The sequence below is a fragment of the Mandrillus leucophaeus genome, unplaced genomic scaffold (genome assembly GCF_000951045.1).
Source record: "Mandrillus leucophaeus isolate KB7577 unplaced genomic scaffold, Mleu.le_1.0 Scaffold373, whole genome shotgun sequence".
NCBI lineage: Eukaryota > Metazoa > Chordata > Mammalia > Primates > Cercopithecidae > Mandrillus > Mandrillus leucophaeus.
This window is the reverse complement of record NW_012103954.1, coordinates 712,664-730,199: the sequence shown is the minus strand read 5'-3', so window position 1 is coordinate 730,199 and position 17,536 is coordinate 712,664. Positions and strand designations below refer to the sequence as shown.

General features: G+C 45.1%; 1 protein-coding gene across 1 annotated transcript in view; it reads right to left on the bottom strand.

Annotated features, from left to right (window-relative positions):
* Nucleotides 1-780: 780 nt before the first annotated feature.
* Nucleotides 781-17,536, bottom strand: part of ESYT2 (extended synaptotagmin-like protein 2) — a 105,471-nt gene continuing 88,715 nt past the window's right edge. Inside the window, exons 17-23 of the mRNA XM_011990191.1 lie at nucleotides 13,579-13,728; nucleotides 11,525-11,898; nucleotides 9,042-9,140; nucleotides 7,062-7,193; nucleotides 5,370-5,475; nucleotides 4,206-4,255; nucleotides 781-4,036 (exon numbers count right to left, since the gene is read on the bottom strand). Coding sequence (XP_011845581.1) covers nucleotides 3,991-4,036; nucleotides 4,206-4,255; nucleotides 5,370-5,475; nucleotides 7,062-7,193; nucleotides 9,042-9,140; nucleotides 11,525-11,898; nucleotides 13,579-13,728 — 957 coding nt within the window. The 3' untranslated portion in view covers nucleotides 781-3,990. The remainder of the gene's footprint in view (nucleotides 4,037-4,205; nucleotides 4,256-5,369; nucleotides 5,476-7,061; nucleotides 7,194-9,041; nucleotides 9,141-11,524; nucleotides 11,899-13,578; nucleotides 13,729-17,536) is intronic.

The window sequence follows — 17,536 nt, the reverse complement described above, 5'->3', positions numbered from 1 at the left end:
CCAGCACCAAGACAGATGATGGACAGACAGACGGACGAAGGGTGTGCCTTGAGGTCTCCATGTGACGCACAGGACGGGGGTGCAGTGGGATGAACTGGTCCTGAGCTCAGAGAACATCTGTATCAGTGACATACATCTGGAAACCAGGGTATTGATGGTATTAAGAACACCACATAAAAATAAAAAGTGATCAGAACCAAAACCCACATTATGCCAATATTGAGTCTGGTTGGAGGAGAAAACAGTGAAACCTTGGGAAATGGCGAGTAACGTGCAAGGAAAATACAGAGGAAGGCGCTACAGAGGCCAAGGAAGGATGGCCCACAATCAAGGAGAAAGGAAGTGCACGGTGTTAAATGCCGAGTGGCTACAAGGAAAAGCACAAGGGCTCCACTCAAGTCGACCCCGACCACCAGTAACGAACGCAACAGGAAGGGACACTCCAGTATCACCCTCAGCGTGTTCCAACGTTCAGGCGTCTCGGCAGCCCCCGCTGCACTTCTCAGCGCCCTGGTTAAAAACACATTTCAAGTCTATTTTTCCTACACACGATTATCCTTTAGAAGAGCTGTTTTCGACATGCAGAGTATAATGTGCTGGGCAGAGGAGAGTCACACTGAGCTGGGAGCAACAGGAAGGATGTCAGCTGCTCTGATGTAGCTGCTCGGAAAATGCGAGTGGAGACAGCAAATGAAAACAGTGCATGACGTCTCCTTTCAAATTATCTGACTGCACACTGAACACCTCCCTTCAAAAGACACAGAAAAAACAAATCACGAGTGAGCTAATGTAAAAGTTTTATTGAATAAATACATGCACTGTCACGTGAAATTAGTTGAACAGAAAGGACATTCTCTACTTTTTAACCTGCACCCCCCACCGTTGTTCTCTATTTGCAGTGGGGGGTCCAGCTGGAGGTGGAATAAATGCGGCAAACACAGAAGAAAACACACAGCTACACACAGGTCTGCATTTGGCTTAAGTGCCTGAAAAAGAAGGGCCGACCTCTTGATAAAGAATGTCTGTAAAAGGAATTTTTACCGTGCAGAATATACTATCATGGTAAATACAGTTACAAGGCTGCTTCTATTTTATTTATTTTTTGAGATGGAGTCTCACTGTGTCGCCCAGGCTGGAGTACAGTGGCGCGATTTCAGCTCACTGCAACCTCCACCTCCTGGGTTCAAGTGATTCTCCTGCCTCAGCCTCCTGAGTAGTAGCTGGGATTACAGACGTGCACTCCACCACCATGCCTGGCTAATTTTTGTATTTTTAGTAAAGACAGGGTTTCACCATGTTGGCCAGGCTGGTCTTGAACTCCTGACCTCAGGTGATCCGCCCACCTTGGCCTCCCAAAGTGCTGGGATTACAGGTGTGAGCCACCAGGCCCAGTCAGCTGCTTCTGTTTTAATCTGAACTTGGAAACACCTTCCTACTTTAAGGCACAGGATCAGGATAAGAACCCACATGTACGAGCTAACAGAGCTGCACTTCAAATTTACTAAGTTAATTCATTTTCCCTTCATTGGCTTGACTCAAGGTAGAAAAGTTAAAATTCCCTTTTCTTAAACTAATTATTTAAAACTGAAAATTAACATTCTGAGAACTCAAGAGTGTCTGACATCGCTGGGATCCTGGAGTGCTGAGTGTGGCCTCGAGGGTGGCTTCTCCCCTCCACGTCTGGGAGGTACTTCAGTGCCTCAGAATCACCCCCTTTCCTTCCTTCATTTCTTTCAAAGAGAAAGGAGCCGGCTACTGGAGGCCACGAACCTCCAGGCACTCAAGGCCCTGGAGACAGCGTTTCCGACTCCACTGCCTCAGGGCAGGCATGGTGCTGCTTAACCTTCCTCTGGGCTTGTACCTTTAATTGTGTCTACTCTGCCTAAGTGCTTAAATAAAGCCTTCCATTAAGCAAAATACACACAGAGCGGGTTACACACAGGACTGCAGAACTCAGATGGATGGGATGTTGGTAAAAATTACTGGCATGCTACAATTTCAATGAGTGCTTCTTCTTTATAGATTATGACAGAAGACTTTCAATAGACCTGATTTGTAAAAAACCTTCAACAAATCTCATACTATGGGAAAGCAACTAGATTTAATGTTATTATTTGTCTTCCATAAATACCATAAATGTTTTGTGTGCATACACGTACATATGTGTCTATAAAGGTACTGATATGCTTCCCAAAGAATCCTATATACTAACATTGGAAATGGTTTATCAAGAGGCTTTACAGTCAAATGTCATTCAGTAGGAGACAGACTATACTGGTCTTTATGATTACATGAAATATGCTGTGAAGCTACAGACTCATTCTAAGTAAACCCATGGTTCAAAGTGGAAATTATAAATGGAAACAAAATTAAAATCTGTTAGAAGGGAGGGTGGGGAGACAGCCACCCGCCAAGAGTAGGTTACAAATGGAAGCAAAATCTAAATCTGCTAGAAGGGAGGGTGGGCAGACAGCCACTGGCCACCGGCCTCCGTCACAGGCACTTCGGTTTGTTTGGTCATGTGAGTTACCCACAAGTTGTGCAGTTCCATTAAACAAGCTAAGAGCTCCAATTTAAATTACAAAGCTCTATTTTCCTTAATATATTTATACATAGTTTTAAGATGTTCTCATGGCTATGGAAGCCATTTTCAGTATACAGCTTATAATATACACTTAATCGTCTACATATGTGCATCCTTTCTTTACAGACACTGCAACAGAGCCTCACCTCACAGGAGGTCTGGGGGACTCTTAAGTACATAAAAATGCTTTTAATAGTCTAAATAGAATAAAAATTGCATAACAATATCCCAATATTAAGGTTAGTCACGGCATAAAGTGAGGCAGCCTGGGAAGTGGCTGCTGAGAACAGCGGGGGCTGGACTTGCAGCTGTGGCGCCCCCAACCCTGGTGGTGGCCAGTGCACATTGGCTCACACGTCCCCCATCCTATGTGTGAGGTCACGCTGGCTGCTCCTGACTATAACGAGATCGAGCTTCCAATTTTTAATGCAATATCCTGTCTACTCATCCCAATTTACCTCACAACCTTTAAAAGGGCAGCGTGCACCTTCCTTTTTTTATAGGCTGGGAAAACATTGAAAATTAACCGCTCATGACTGACTATTTGACAATAGCTTAATTGCTAACATGGAAAGTCTGTTCTTATAGTCTAGGAAAAGTACAAGGTGTCTGTATACTGTTTCATGAGTAAGTTACAACAGCAATTAAAATAAACATAAGATTTCATTTTTATATAAGAAATTTCAGATTAGTATATGATTTATGAACCATAATTCTCTTAATATCTTATATTACTCAGTTATAAAACATTTTTCTTCATAAGCCCTTCAACTTCTCAGTAATACATCCTTATATTTATGAAAATGTTAATATTTTGAATACTTTATTTCATCATTCATAACGGGCAGAAACATACTAACATTTAATAATCTTTCAGCTTTTCTTTTTAAAAAGAAACACCACAAAATAGGTCACTGAGAACTTTTTGCCGCAAAGATGAAAATGATTATTTGTCACAAGAATTTAATAAGTTTTAGAAGAAAATATATATATTTCCTTGATCTATTCCTTCTGAATTTAAACCAGCATGTAAAGATTATAAAAAATATAGAGTCTATTTACATAGCATAGTATACCTCAGTGATATATAAACAAGGCCATAGTAAAGCACAGACACATCCGGCCCCTACGGACACAGCTGAGCAGAGTCCACAGACACAAGAGCTACCACCACCCTATTGCACGTTGTAGGAACTGGCGAAACCCTAGAGGAAATCCAACATATAAAATTTAATGATAATATTGGCCAAATTTGCCTAAAATGTCAACAACTTTATAAAACTACTAAGGTATGTATAACTAAATACATGAAATTATAAAAATAACATTGGTACGTCTGTGAGAGGGGGTGTTCCGGGCAGAGGTTGAGGAGCTATGCTGAAGAGGACCCGTCCTGCCTGGTGTGGCTATGTCATCACCTGAGGCCTCGTCCCGTCTTCCGTGAGGTCATACCTGAGAAAGACAGTGACAGGAAGGTGGTGACGGACACAGGACCAAGTATGAAAAGCCTATCAGATACGTGTCGGGTTCCACCACTGTCTGTGGGGGACACTACCCACTGGGCGGGGAAAGCGTTTTTAGCTACACGCTGGGGTTCTCTGTCTGTAGCAGGGACACTCACCACTGGGTCCAGCCTTTGGCAAGTTCTTCAGATGCCAGAGCAACCAATACCTGTGGGTTTTAAAAAAAAAAAGTAGTTAAAGTAGGCTGGGCTGGGGGCACTGGCTCCCGCCTATAATCCAGCCACTTTGGGAGGCCAAGACGGGAGGACTGCTTAAGCCCAAGAGTTTGAGACCAGCCTGGGCAAGATAGTGAAACCTTGTCTCTACTAAAAATAAAAAAAAATTTATCGGGGTGTGCTGACATGCGCCTTGGTCCCAGCAACTCGGGAGGCTGAGACCGGGATTGCTTGAGCCCAGGATTCGAAGCTGCAATGAGCCATGATCATGCCATTGGACTTCAGCCTGTGCTTCTAGAGACCCTATCTCTAAATAAATACACAAATACATAAAGTAGGCTAAGGCGATGTCTTTTAGATCTTTTACCACTTCTTCTCAGCTCTCTCATCTTCTGTCTTCGTCTAGGAATATGGACTCTCCTATTTTGAAGGCTCTTGTTTTTTCAATCTTTTCTACCCCTGTGAGCACCTGTAAGCTACATGGCTGAGTACCTCTAAGAAATCCTTCATGCAACCAGCAGTCTTAAAATTCAGCTATGACAGAATATCAGCGGAGACGACTCACAGGAGCGTTGGCTCATGTGCCCTCCATGGCAGCACAGCTGACGAAATGATGCCTGTGACTCAAATCTCCTCCTCCCTAACTGAACTCTTTCATTCTTAAATAACACACCCACATGCCAAAGTTAAATGTGAATATGGACAAAGACTAGAAGAAATTCAGATAAATAAAGCCAATGAATTTCAGAAAAAGGGCAGAGCCGTCAGTTGAGGAGATGGAATTGTAAGAGATTCTTTTCCTTCAATGTGATACTTGAACAAAAATTTGAAGACTTAAAAAAAAATCTTCAACTAGAAGTTCATGGTATTAGTACAGTTAATGAATCAATAATCTGAATCTGTAAAAACAATTAAAATAACTTAAAATATTTTCAGAAAGCACAGATGTTTTATTGACTGTCTTTATAGCCCACGATTTATAAACAAGCACTGACCTCGTAAGTTCACCCTTTCCGCTTGCACAGATATGGTCTCAACACTGCACTGCAGGTAAATGTTCAATTTTACAAATCGCAGGAACTGATCGGGGATTTGTTTGGCACTTACTTTGCCAAGGAGCCCTTTGTCTTTGGACAGGAAACCGCCGCTGTTCTTCACGGCGACGTCGAGTGTTCTCCTCTGCACCTCTGGTAACGAAACACTGAAATCAAAGCTGAAACAGGAAACGAGAGCCTTACTTAACTTTATCCATCATTCTGTTGTATTTTCTCATAACTAAAAATGGCATTTCTGCTCATGAGATCATTCCAAATGTCATGTTTGTTTTTTATTACAAAACTGAGTTCTTCTACCTAATGTTTTCATCTGGCATTTCAGGAAGACTCAAAAACCAACATTTTTTTTGTTTCCCACACATAAAAAAAGGCTCTGGCACCCACAGATGTCTGGGTCCCACGGTCCCTGGCTCACTCTGGGTGAGGAGCATCTCTGAACATGTCTGACTCTTCCTGGGGGTTAAAATATGGGATAGTGTTGACAAAACAGCAATTCCAGAACAGCCCACTCACTCAGGCTTTCCAGCCACCCGTTCAGTCTTCAGGCCCTATTCCCACTCTCTCCAATAAAAAAAGTACGCGCCTGCAGCTTCGCAGGAGGGACAAGGCCTCCAAAGCCCTCGTGATGCTCACCCAGACGCTGCACTCAGTAGCCTGCAGGGCGTCTCTCCTGGGGGCTGGCGGGTGCCTGCCCCAGGCTACAGTGCTGGAAACCCAGATGGGCAAGTGGAGTCCCCAGATGCTTAAATGCTTCGGATGGATAGGAGCACTCTGCACAACCTCATCAGGGGCTGATGCAGGCCTGCCAGTTTCTGATGTGTGTTTTACATAAAGCTACTTGTATGAAAGTACAATGAATGTGGAGGATGTTTAAAGATGCAACGTAAACTGAATTAGCAGATAGCGACACCATACATAATAATAACTGTATTATTATCATTTCCCAAAACACGGGTGGGTTTCGAAGCACCAGGGGACAATTATGTAAGATACCAAATTGGTACAGATTGGCGGCTCTTTAAGTGGGGGCCAATGACCCCTGGGGGGGTCTCTTGAGACCCTCTAAGGACATTGCCAAATCACCCTGACCACAGAAGCAGACTCTGGCCTCTCAAGCCAGACCACTAAAGAGATGAGCAAAAATGCAGAATAATATTATTCTTTTCATTAATATGTTTTTTATTTTTGGAAATACAGTTGTTTTTTCAATATGTCATACTTTAAGATTTTTGGGGCTTATGTTATTTTAAAACAAAACTAAAAATAGATGTATCCTTAAATTTTCAGTTTTAATTGATAACATAGTTAAGTGTCAACAGACAGAACCCCCAAAATGTCAGAACCCCCAAAATGTCAACAGACAGAACCCCCAAAATGTCAAGATACAATCCCCAAAATGTAAACAGACATAACCCTCAAAGTGTCAACAGATATAACCCCCAAAATGTCAACAGATAGAACCCCCAAAATTGACTTCTTCAGGGCCATCAATAACTTGATGTTTATTTAACCACTAGTCTCCGTGTCCACAGGGTTATAACTTGAATTTACTATATTTAGAGCTTCTACGTAAAGGCCAAAATGCTTATTTGTTTTGAGATGTATGTTTGCTGAAATTTGGTTTCTGACTGAACTTCTCAACAGCTGATTTCTGTGCTTCGGCCATTCAAAGGCACCATTTAGGGCCTTCTTAATCTGCCACTTCAACCAGGCAGTCTATCCGCGGCTGGATAAAATATCGTACCTCTGATCAAACACAGGATTTAACGTTTTCTTTGACACGTGTGTTTTCCTCCTTCCTGACCGCCTCTTGTCTGGTAATAAATACATGCGGACGTAGGGGTCAGAGCCGTCTTCAGAGAAGGCAATGAGGTTTCTTACAACACAAACCAGAGAAGACAAGGTATTAGGATCAAGAAAAAGAGAATTAGCAGCACATTCAGATGTGCTTTATCAAGCTTTGATTTCGTGTTTATCTAAAAACTGAGAAATAACAAGGAACAGAATGTGCGAGGCGCTTTTGCCTCCCCTGATGGCTGCCTGGTGGCGTCTCCCAAACTCCTTTCTTAGTGGCTTTCTCAGCGGTGACTTCGGCCTTCATTTCTTGAGCCCAGAGTTTGCAGGACGTTCTAAGTCCTTGGTCTCTGCTTGTAACAGAGTGATGGCTGTTGTTCCACAATGCTTCTGCTATTCTCTCTCTCACAGCCAAGCAAGCCAGGCCCCCAGGAGACACCCACAGACCTGCCTGGGCTGCTTGCCTCCACCCTACAATGCCTACTCCTCCAGATGGGGGCTGCTCCTTTGCCAAACGCGGTCAAGTGCCCAGCTGCACGGGCCCCCACATTCTTCGCTTGCTGACTGACCCCAAAGTCTAGTAGGGATTGTTTTGCTAGACTCCTCTCAAACAGTATCCGCCACGGTCATTATCTTAGTGGCAAGAATATACGAACTTCTCAAGAGTGATGTATTGAACTCTACAGTTATATCATCTTTCTAAATGGTGCTAATTTTATTTTCCTATGTTTCCAACAGCTACTTATAAGCTCCAAATTTTTATATCATATTTTAAACCAAACGGGACAGAGAAAACGGCAATAAAAGGAAAATAGTTCATAAGCCCACAGTATCATTGCTAACCAAACGCAATTAAAGCAAGTCACCTGACTTTATACTTATTAAAATAATATAACGAACAAGTTAAAATAAATTTTTCCTGATGAGGCCAGTCATGGTGGCTCATGTCTATAATTCCAGTGCTTTGTGGGAGGCCAGGAATTAGAGATCAGCATCTCCACAAAAAAATTAAAAATTAGCCAGGCCTGGTGGCCTCCACCTATAGTCCCAGCTACTCGGGAGGCCTGGCCAACATGGTGAGACCCAGTGTCTACTAAAAATACAAGTTAGCCGGACGAGGTGGTGCACGCCTGTAATCCCAACTACCCGGGTGGCTGAGGCAGGAGAATTGCTTGAACCGAGGAAGCGGAAGTTGCAGTAAGATGAGATCGTGCCACTGCACTCCAGCCTGGGGGACAAAGTGAAACTCTGTCTACACACACACACGCGCGTGCACACACACACACACACACACACACACATTCCTCCTGATCTAGGCTACACATTTGTACAGTATGCTACTGTGCTGAATACTCAGGCAATTGTGACATATTTATTTTTCTTTTTGAGACAGAGTTTCGCTCTTGTTGCCCAGGCTGGAGTGCAATGGCACAATCTTGGCTCATAGCAACTTCCGCCTCCTGGGTTCAAGTAATTCTGCATCAGCCTCCCTAGTAGCTGGGATTACAGGCATGCGCCACCACACCCGGCTAATTTTGTATTTTTAGTAGAGACAGGGTTTTTCCATTTTGGTCAGGCTGGTCTCGAACTCCAGACCTCAGGTGATCCGCCTGCCTCAGACTCCCAAAGTGCTGGGATTACAGGCGTGAGCCACTGCACCAAACCGTATCTATTTAAATGCATAAAATGTACATTAAAAATATGGTATGATCTTAGGGGACCATTGTACTTCAGGAACCAAAACGTCATGTGACACAGGCAGTGCTGACACCCTTTATAAGCACCGTCTGTGGGGGTTTAATTGCTTTGTCCTTTCTAAACGAAACATAAATGGATGTTTGGTAATCCTAGAGGGGGGTATCTGCATCATCCTATCCAGCATCCACACTCAGCAGCAACGCAGCAGGCGCATGGCGACCCCAGCCCCCACCTGCAGGCATGCACGACCACGATGAGCTTGTTTCTCTGTGAGCTGTGCCGGATGGTCAGCTGGATCTGCCCCAGTGGAGACTGTCCCAGGGTCGTCCCACTGTGGGAAAAGAGCAGAAAGTCACCAGCTTGCCTGAGACTGGAGAACGTTGTGACTCATTGGTCTACTGTACACAATAAGATAATTTCCATTCATTTAGACAAAAAGAAGTCAAATTACCCATGAACTTATATGTAATTTGAAACTTCTGGGTACAAGTCAAACAGATGAATATTTTACTTGAGGGCTCAATATAAATTAATTATTCAAAACTGACAGTTGTGTTTTTTTTTTTGAGACAGAGTTTTACTCTTGTTGCCCAGGCTGGAGCACAGTGGTGTAATCTCGGCTCACTAATCTCCACCTCCTGGGTTCAAGCAATTCTCCTGCCTCAGCCTCCCGAGTAGCTGGGATTACGGGCGCCTGCCACCAAGCCCAGCTAATGTTTTGTAATTTTAGTAGAAACAGGGTTTCACCATGTTGGCCAGGCTGGTCTTGAATTCCTGACCTCAGGTGATCCAGCTGCTTCGGCCTCCCAGGCGTGAGCCATAGCATCCAGCCAACTGACAGTTTTTTAGTTAGGGTCCTGAGAACTAAAAATAAAATCCTAAGCCCCCACCCCACTCCCACATGAGTGGACCCAGGGGACCCCAGAGAAACCTTAAACACTGAGTTCCTGACCACAACAAGACGGGACGTTATTTATACCCACTCCCTTCGCAGTTCAGATGCAACCACTGACTGGCATTAATGCTACAACAGAGATCGCAAGGCTGAAGGAACAGACTCTTTGTGGCAATAAGACACCAAGCTACAAAGAAGACCCAGGGCCATGCCAGGCAAGGGTAAGCCTCACACCCAACACTTACAGAATCAACTGGGTTCTACCAGCCACCAGGTGTCTCCTTCTCCAGCAGCTAAACAAGCACTGGCCTCAAGAGCAGCAGTGTTCAAGCAATCACAGCCTGTCCTGATCCAGAGGCCGACTCACTGACCGCTGCTTCACTGGCGCTAACTGCAGCTTTGACTGACGAGCAGCTGACTTCAGAACTTCCTCCTGATGGCTGACCCTGACCACAGACTGCTGTTGGCTGCTCTAGAGAGGCTGGGCACTCTGTGGCATTCCCAGCTCCTCCTGGAACCTGCTGAGGACATGCGCTCCACACAAAGCTCCTGCCCTACCCTTCCTCCTTGGAGATGCTTCCGGACTCAGAGAGAGGCTGCACTTCCCAGCCTGTCAGGCTGGCCGGCCTGCAGGCTGCAACCCGCTAAGGAATAGTCTCCTTTCTAAACGTGCAGATCTTATGATTCACCAAGTGAGCACCCGAGGTTGAAACCACACAGTGTCCTTAGTACAAGCATCACCTCTGTGGTCCTTGTTAAGCAGTTTCTAGCCTATCCTACCCGAATCTGCGTGTCCCATCTCAAAGCCTCATGCAAGTCACGTGCTCTCTTCCCATCTGAGACTGCAGTGCCCTTCCTTCCATTTCTCTCTGCTCAAGGATGGAACACAGACCCCCAAAATGACAACCTGTCTTGTTCAGTGGCCCCTAAGATCATTTCTACTTCCCAAATTGAGCTCCTGAGAAAAAGTCGTTCCTTGTTTAAAATTCTATTTCCTTCTGGAGCAAGAGAGAAGGAATGTTTTCTTCTTTCCAAAATAGTGGATGTGAGAAAGCATGAAAGAAAAAAGTGAGTGTGGCTCAGAGGAGGGTGGCTGTGCAAGCCCCACAGTCTGCGTGTGCTTTTTCTAACAGCTCAGAAGCAAACATGCTTCCACCTTTGCCTCCATTTCTTTTACTATTTTCTTATCACTCGACACACCTCTTATAACTCCACATAGGGAGAACTATTTCAAGGGTTAATTTTGTTTCTTCCACCAAGGTTAACATCTGAAGCTTGTCATAGCTACAGATGACTTTTTCCTCCTTATCTAAAGAAACCCTTAACACACCTATGTGTCACGGGGCTTAAATAAGGAGCCAACACAGACATCCAAACACAAACCCAAGAGACTGGGCGGCAGCGATGGGATCTGACTGCGTGAGAAGAGCAGGTTCTGTCTTCGCACAACGGGGAAGCCAGGGCTTCTCCGGGCCACAGTGAGGCCCGCGGGCCAGTTCTGCGTCTGTCTTCCTGGCGGGAGCCCAGGCACACAGCAGCGTCCCGGCGCTGCCTCCTGTCTTTCCTATTGTGAAACCTATTACTCCATCACGTTTTAATATTTAAATGACTAAATCCTAGAAAACCGCAGGTTTTATTTCCGAAGTCCAAGACGCAGTGAGCACAACAGCAACACAACCTTTAGTGCTTTCAGTTAACGCAAAATGACTCCTCCCTCCCCCAAGCACGCCGGCCTCCTGCTCTGCTGCGTTAAACCCACTCCCCCAGGGTGGGCGGCGCGTGCTCTGCTGCTGAGAAACAACACGGCGGCACTTAGTTACTTTTCCAGCTGCCTCAGCCGTTGCCGCAGCTCCTGGGTGGCGATGGGCAGCGAGATGTCCGAGGCGATGCTAGGGGTGGGCTCCTTGGCCGAGATGTGGCCTGGGGAGGCCAGGAGGCTGGAGGAGCTTCTGCCCAGGTCGTGCAGCCCCTGAGGGCCGGCCTCAGGGGGCTGGGCCTTTTCTTCCACACCAGGCTTATCACTGCCCCCAATGACTGGTGTGGATGGAGCTGTGTTGCTGCCGCCAGGGCCTGGAGACCCAGACATATGAGATTTGACGGATGTTTTCCTCCCCTCTTTGGACACAGAGGGCCGTTTGACTTGAGCTGAGTGTTGGTGGTCGGGAGGCCTTTCTCGCTTTTCCAGATGGAGCACCTAGAGGTGGACACAAACACAAACACTAAACTTGGTGACCCTGGTAACATCCTAATACTGGAACAGCTTGGGATGTCTTTATCTGCAAACATTTCTTTAAAACTTAGCTCAAACTTTTTTTTTTAAAGGAAAGTTTAAGTAACCAAAATATCACTTCTGTGATACAAACACCACTTTTTCCCCTAGAGATGGGGAGACTCGCTAAGCTGCACAGGCCGGAGTGCCATAGCTGTCCACAGGTGTGACCATCGCGCACTACACCCCAAGCTCCTGGCCTCAAGAGATCCTCCCGCCGCAGCCTGCTAAGTAGCTGGGGCATCACACCTTCAGGCTTTGGTGGCAGCAACAGGGTGGTGGCAGTGATAAGCCTGGACGGTGTGGAAGGGCAGGCCACCCCCCTGAAGTTGACCCTCTGATGCCACACAACCTGGGCAGAAGCTCCTCCAGCTTCCCCAGGCCACATCTCAGGCAAGGAGCCCCCCAAGGCACTTCTGTGTATTCCTCTAGTCTCTTCCGTTTGCACGTATTTCTATGCAATTGTGGGAAAACGTTTTTACTTCAAGAGCCCAGAGTCGCGTTTCCTCAACAGAAGACCAAATTCCATATTCTATAAAGGTGGTTTCCACCCAGCGTCCCCAGAGGAAGGAAGAAAGTCCAGAACCCTTGCTATCCAGCAAGATCACGCTAAACAACCTGGCATGAGTGCAGGAACAGGGGTACCCGCAGGACCCGGGGTCTCCCAGTTGCTCCTGTGTGAGCACAGGAGCAGGGGGTACCCAAAAGGCCTGCGGTCTCCCAGTTATGTGGTCCCTGGGCTGGCTTGAGCAGAGTCTACACCTTGTAAATCACTCCCTTCTGGGGTGACTGTGATAGCTTAAAGATTTTTTCTGGTTTTAGGAAATAACGCCGCAGTGAACATCTTTATGTTCCTGGTCTCCCCACACTTTGTATCACAAAACAAGAATCAGGTTTCTAGAAGAAAGGCCAAGGAGCCTTCAGATGAATGGCTCCAGGATGCCGCAGCTCCCTCTGGAGAGGTGTGCGACACCCCCAGTCTCTGCCAGGGGCAAGGAGGCTGTTCCCATTGCCCTCTCAACAGAAGTCATTTGTTTTAATTTTCTAAAAAAGCTGGCTCTTCATTTTAATTTGCATTTCTTTGATTCATGAGTTTTAGTGTTTCTCCATATGTTTGCCAGTTTTACTTTCAACATTTCCTTAGCTATTTACAAATGAATCACCGTTTATTTTGGACAAAAAGTATTTTTTTCCTGTAAGTTCTACTGTCTCATGGAGTTTTATTAAATTCTCTCTTCTGAACAACCTTTGAAAAGTTAGACTCAGGAGAAAACCTTGTTGATACCAACAGTAACACTTTCCGGGCCAAAGGATAACGGTAAGGTTGCTGGGTTCACAGGAAAGTACTGTGAGTAGCCGTGGGCCTGCTCAGGCAACCTGGAAATGTGGCCTGTTCTATGGCTAAGTCCCAGCCTTTGTCTTCTCCCCGGAGCCCTCTGATACCCAGCAACAGTGTCTCCTCCCTGCACCGGCGCCCTCCTGTGGCCCAGAGCTGCAGCCGACACAGAGCTTTCTTCACCGGCCTCATGCCCGGGGCCCAAAGGTATCCCTGCCAGCACCGGCCTCCCCATCCCCTATGGTGTTCACTGCAGGACGACACGATACCCAGAGGGCAATCTTCATCTTGATGGTGCTGTTTGGACCCGAGTTACTGAGCTGGAAGCGCTGGTTCAGGGTCATGTCCTCACTGGTGAGCAGCTGGCTGAGGGGGACCTTCAGGTTCCCCAGGGAACACTGGTGCTGCTCGTCTCTGACCTGCAAAACACAGGGTAGAAACACTGGCGTAACTAGGATCATGTCTGCAGAACCTTTCTACGTTTTCTAAGCTCCTGACCTTTTGTTCTCAGAGATAGGAACTTAGAAAATATAGAAAGGAGCCAGGTGGGGTGGCTCACACCTGTAATTTCAGCACTTAGGGAGGCTCAGATCACCTGAGGCCAGGGGTTCGAGATCAGCCTGGCCAACATGGCAAAACCCCGTCTGTACTAAAAATACAAAAAATTAGTCGGGTGTGGCAGCACGCACCTGTAGTCCCAGCTACTTGGGAGGCTGAGGCATGAGAATCACTTGAACCCAGGAGGAGGAGGCTGCAGTGAGCCGAGATCGCACCACTGCACTCCAGCCTGGGTGACAAAACTGTTTCAAAAACAAACAAACGTAGAAAGGTCCACAGACAATATTAGTCTCTAAGAAAGATATTTTTAAAAATCCAAACATATTTCAGTCATATTCTCTTAAGTAGTGTTTCCATAATGATTAACATGGTACAAAATCTCTCCCGAGAAAGACACAAAACACTGTTAACAAGCAAAAGATCTGCTATTTCCTCATTATAGATCACAATGAGCACAGAAAGAAATGATGTAATAATGACAAATGAGAAAAGCAATAATGACAATAATGACCAATCGGTTAGGAGAACCCTGGGTTAATAGGCAATAGTCTACCTGTCTTTTAACCCCTGGGAAAATGGTGGCAATACACATTCATAATGATATATAAAGTTTCTACTTGTGACATTTATGGAGACAATACATTTCGAAGTGCCTTTTAAACCTTCTCTATTCAAAATCCACATTAAAGAAAATTTATAGCATTTGCTTTAAATGCAAGGTAATTTTCCTATTAAAAAAAAAAATAGAGGCGGATCTCACTATGTTGTCCAGGCTGGTCTCAAACTCTTGGCCTCAGTGATCCTCTCATCTCAGCCTCCCAAAGTGCTGAGATTACAGGTGTGAGCCACCATGCCCAGCCTCTTTTTCCTGAATAATAACCCTCCACATTATTTCTGTAACAGGAATTATTCCTGTTAGATGGCTGTAATAGCAAATAATTTAATCAAATAGAGTAAGAACTCTGAAGGTTTCTCAGGCTATACAAAAGGTCAGAGAAATTAACCCATAGCTACTCAGGAAAACCTAAAAGCTTGATTGCTTGTTTCTTTTTAAACTAAACTATAATCACAAAAGCAATTTTAAATGAAATAACTATGACAATGTTTGTAGAACTTTAAAAGCTATTTTTAAAATCCAAAGTCCAGTAAGCATAGATTATTTTGAGAATATATAAGTGCACTTTATGAAGGAAAAACCAGCTAGACAAAACACAAATCCTTTTGTACAAAACAGAATGTAAAAAAGTATCAGGTTGCTGCAAAATTAATTGCAGTTTCAATGGCAAAAACTGCAATTACTTTTGCACCAACCTAATAAAACGACCAACACAGAATAATGAGACAGGGCCAGGCAAGCCCAGAATGACCAGGTCTCCTAGGCCCAGCTGTTCACACACACCTATCAAGAGAGGTTCAAGATACAAGAAACAAAAACAGAGGCTGAGGAAAAAATATAAATTCAGAGATTTAAACACCACGCTCTTCATACCTGATACAAGAAGTAGTCTGAGAATTAGTAAGGTCCCAGAGGACCTGAGCAACGCCACCAACCACCCTGACCTACTGACATTCATGAGACACTCGCCAACACCAGAAAGGCACACAGCCTACAGGTGCATGTGGAGTGTGTCCTAGCACAGGCAGTGCTCTGGGCCATAAAGCTGGTCTCAAACATAAAAGGGCTCATGTCATACAAAGTACGTATTCTCATCACTATGGAATGAAATTGGAATCAATAATAGAAAGATTAAAAAAAAAAACCCTGAAACATATGGAAACTAAGTAACACACCAAAATAACCCATACATGGGTCAAAGGAAAAAATTGAAAGGGAAATTAAGGAAATAATAATAATCAAAAGGAGACATCAAAAGAAGAGAAAACAAAACCACAAGTCAAAATTTGTGAGATGTAGCTAAAGCAGAATTCAAAGTGAAATTTCTTGGAGTAAATGCCTACATGATAAAAACAGAAATGTCTCAGGCTGCTTCTTTAAGAAACTGGAAAAACAGAAGCAAACAAGACCCAAAGTGGGACTGAAATAATAATGATCGTAGTAGAAGTCAATGAAATAGTAAAAGAAAAGCAATAATGACAATTAAACAAAAAATTGCTTCTTTGAGAAAATAAAATCAATAAACATCTTGTAAGACTTATTAGGAAGAAAGAGAAGACAGGCCAGGCACGATGGCTCATGTATGTAATCCCAGCACTTTGGGAGGCCGAGGTGGGTGGGTGGCTTGAGTCCAGGAGTTCGAGACCAGCCTGGGCAATGTGGTGAAACCCCGTCTTTACATACACAAATACACACACACACACACCCCCCTCCAAAACACAAAAATTAGCTGGGTGTGGTGGCATGCACCTGTAGTCCCAGACACTTGGGAGGCTGACGCACACATACACACATACCCAAAACACAAAAATGAGCTGGGTGTGGTGGCATGCACCTCTAGTCCCAGCCACTTGGGAGGCTGAGGCGGGAGGACTGCTTGAGCCCAAGAGGTCAAGGCTGCAGTGAGCCATGACTGCACCACTGCACTCCAGCCTGGGTGACAAAGTGAGACCCTGCCTCAAGAAAAAACAAAAAGATTTATTAATAAAGCACCAATAATAAAGACAATGTGATACTGGCATAAAAACAGACATATAGAACAATGGAACAGAAGGAATTCAAGAAATAGACCCATACATATGGGCAACTGAGTTTCTGGAAAGTTCCTAAGCTAGTAAGTTAGGGTAAATAATAATCTTTTTAACAAAGACTAAACAACTGCACAACTGCTGAACAACTACATGGCCATATATAAGAAAAAGAGGCTGGGCACAGTGGCTTGCAACTGTAATCCCAGCACTTGGGGAAGCTGAAGCGGGAACATCTCCGCTTGAGCCCAGGAGTTTGTGACCAGTCTGGACAACACTGTGAGACTCCCATCCCTACAAAACACAAAAAAAATTAGCCAGGCATGGTGGTGTCTGACTGTAGTCCCAGCTGCTGTGGAGGCCAGGGTGGGCGGATCGCCTGAGCCCAGGAGTTTGAGGCTGCAGTGATCTGTGATTATGCCACTGCACTCCAGTCTGGGTAACAGAGTGAAACTCTGTTCTCAAAAACAAATAAAGAGGCCGGGTGCGGTGGCTCACGCCTGTGATCCCAGCACGTTGGGAGGCCAAAGCAGGTGGATTTCCTGAGGTCAGAAGTTCAAGACCACCCTGGCCAACATGGTGAAACTCCATCTCCGCTAAAAATACAAAAAATTAGCCAGGCGTGGTGGCACGCACCTGTGATCCCAGCTACTCAGGAGACTGAGGCAAGAGAATCACTTGAACCCAGGAGGCGGAGGTTGCAGTGACCGAGATCGCACCATCGTACTCCAGCCTGGGCGACAGAGTGAGACTTCGTCTCAAAAAGAATGAAAAATTAAAAAAGAAAAACCCCCCAAATGTCTTACAAATTCAGTATTCAGAAGACAAATAAGCTAATAAAAAAGACAGACAAAAAAACTGAATAGACACTTCACCACAGAAAATATACAGACTGTAACCAAGCATAAGAAGGTGCTCAACGTCATTAGTAATGACACTGAGACCACCCGGAAATACTCCCATCTACCCACTAACAGCACAGCACCGGACCCGGAAACACTCCCATCTACCCACTAACAGCACAGC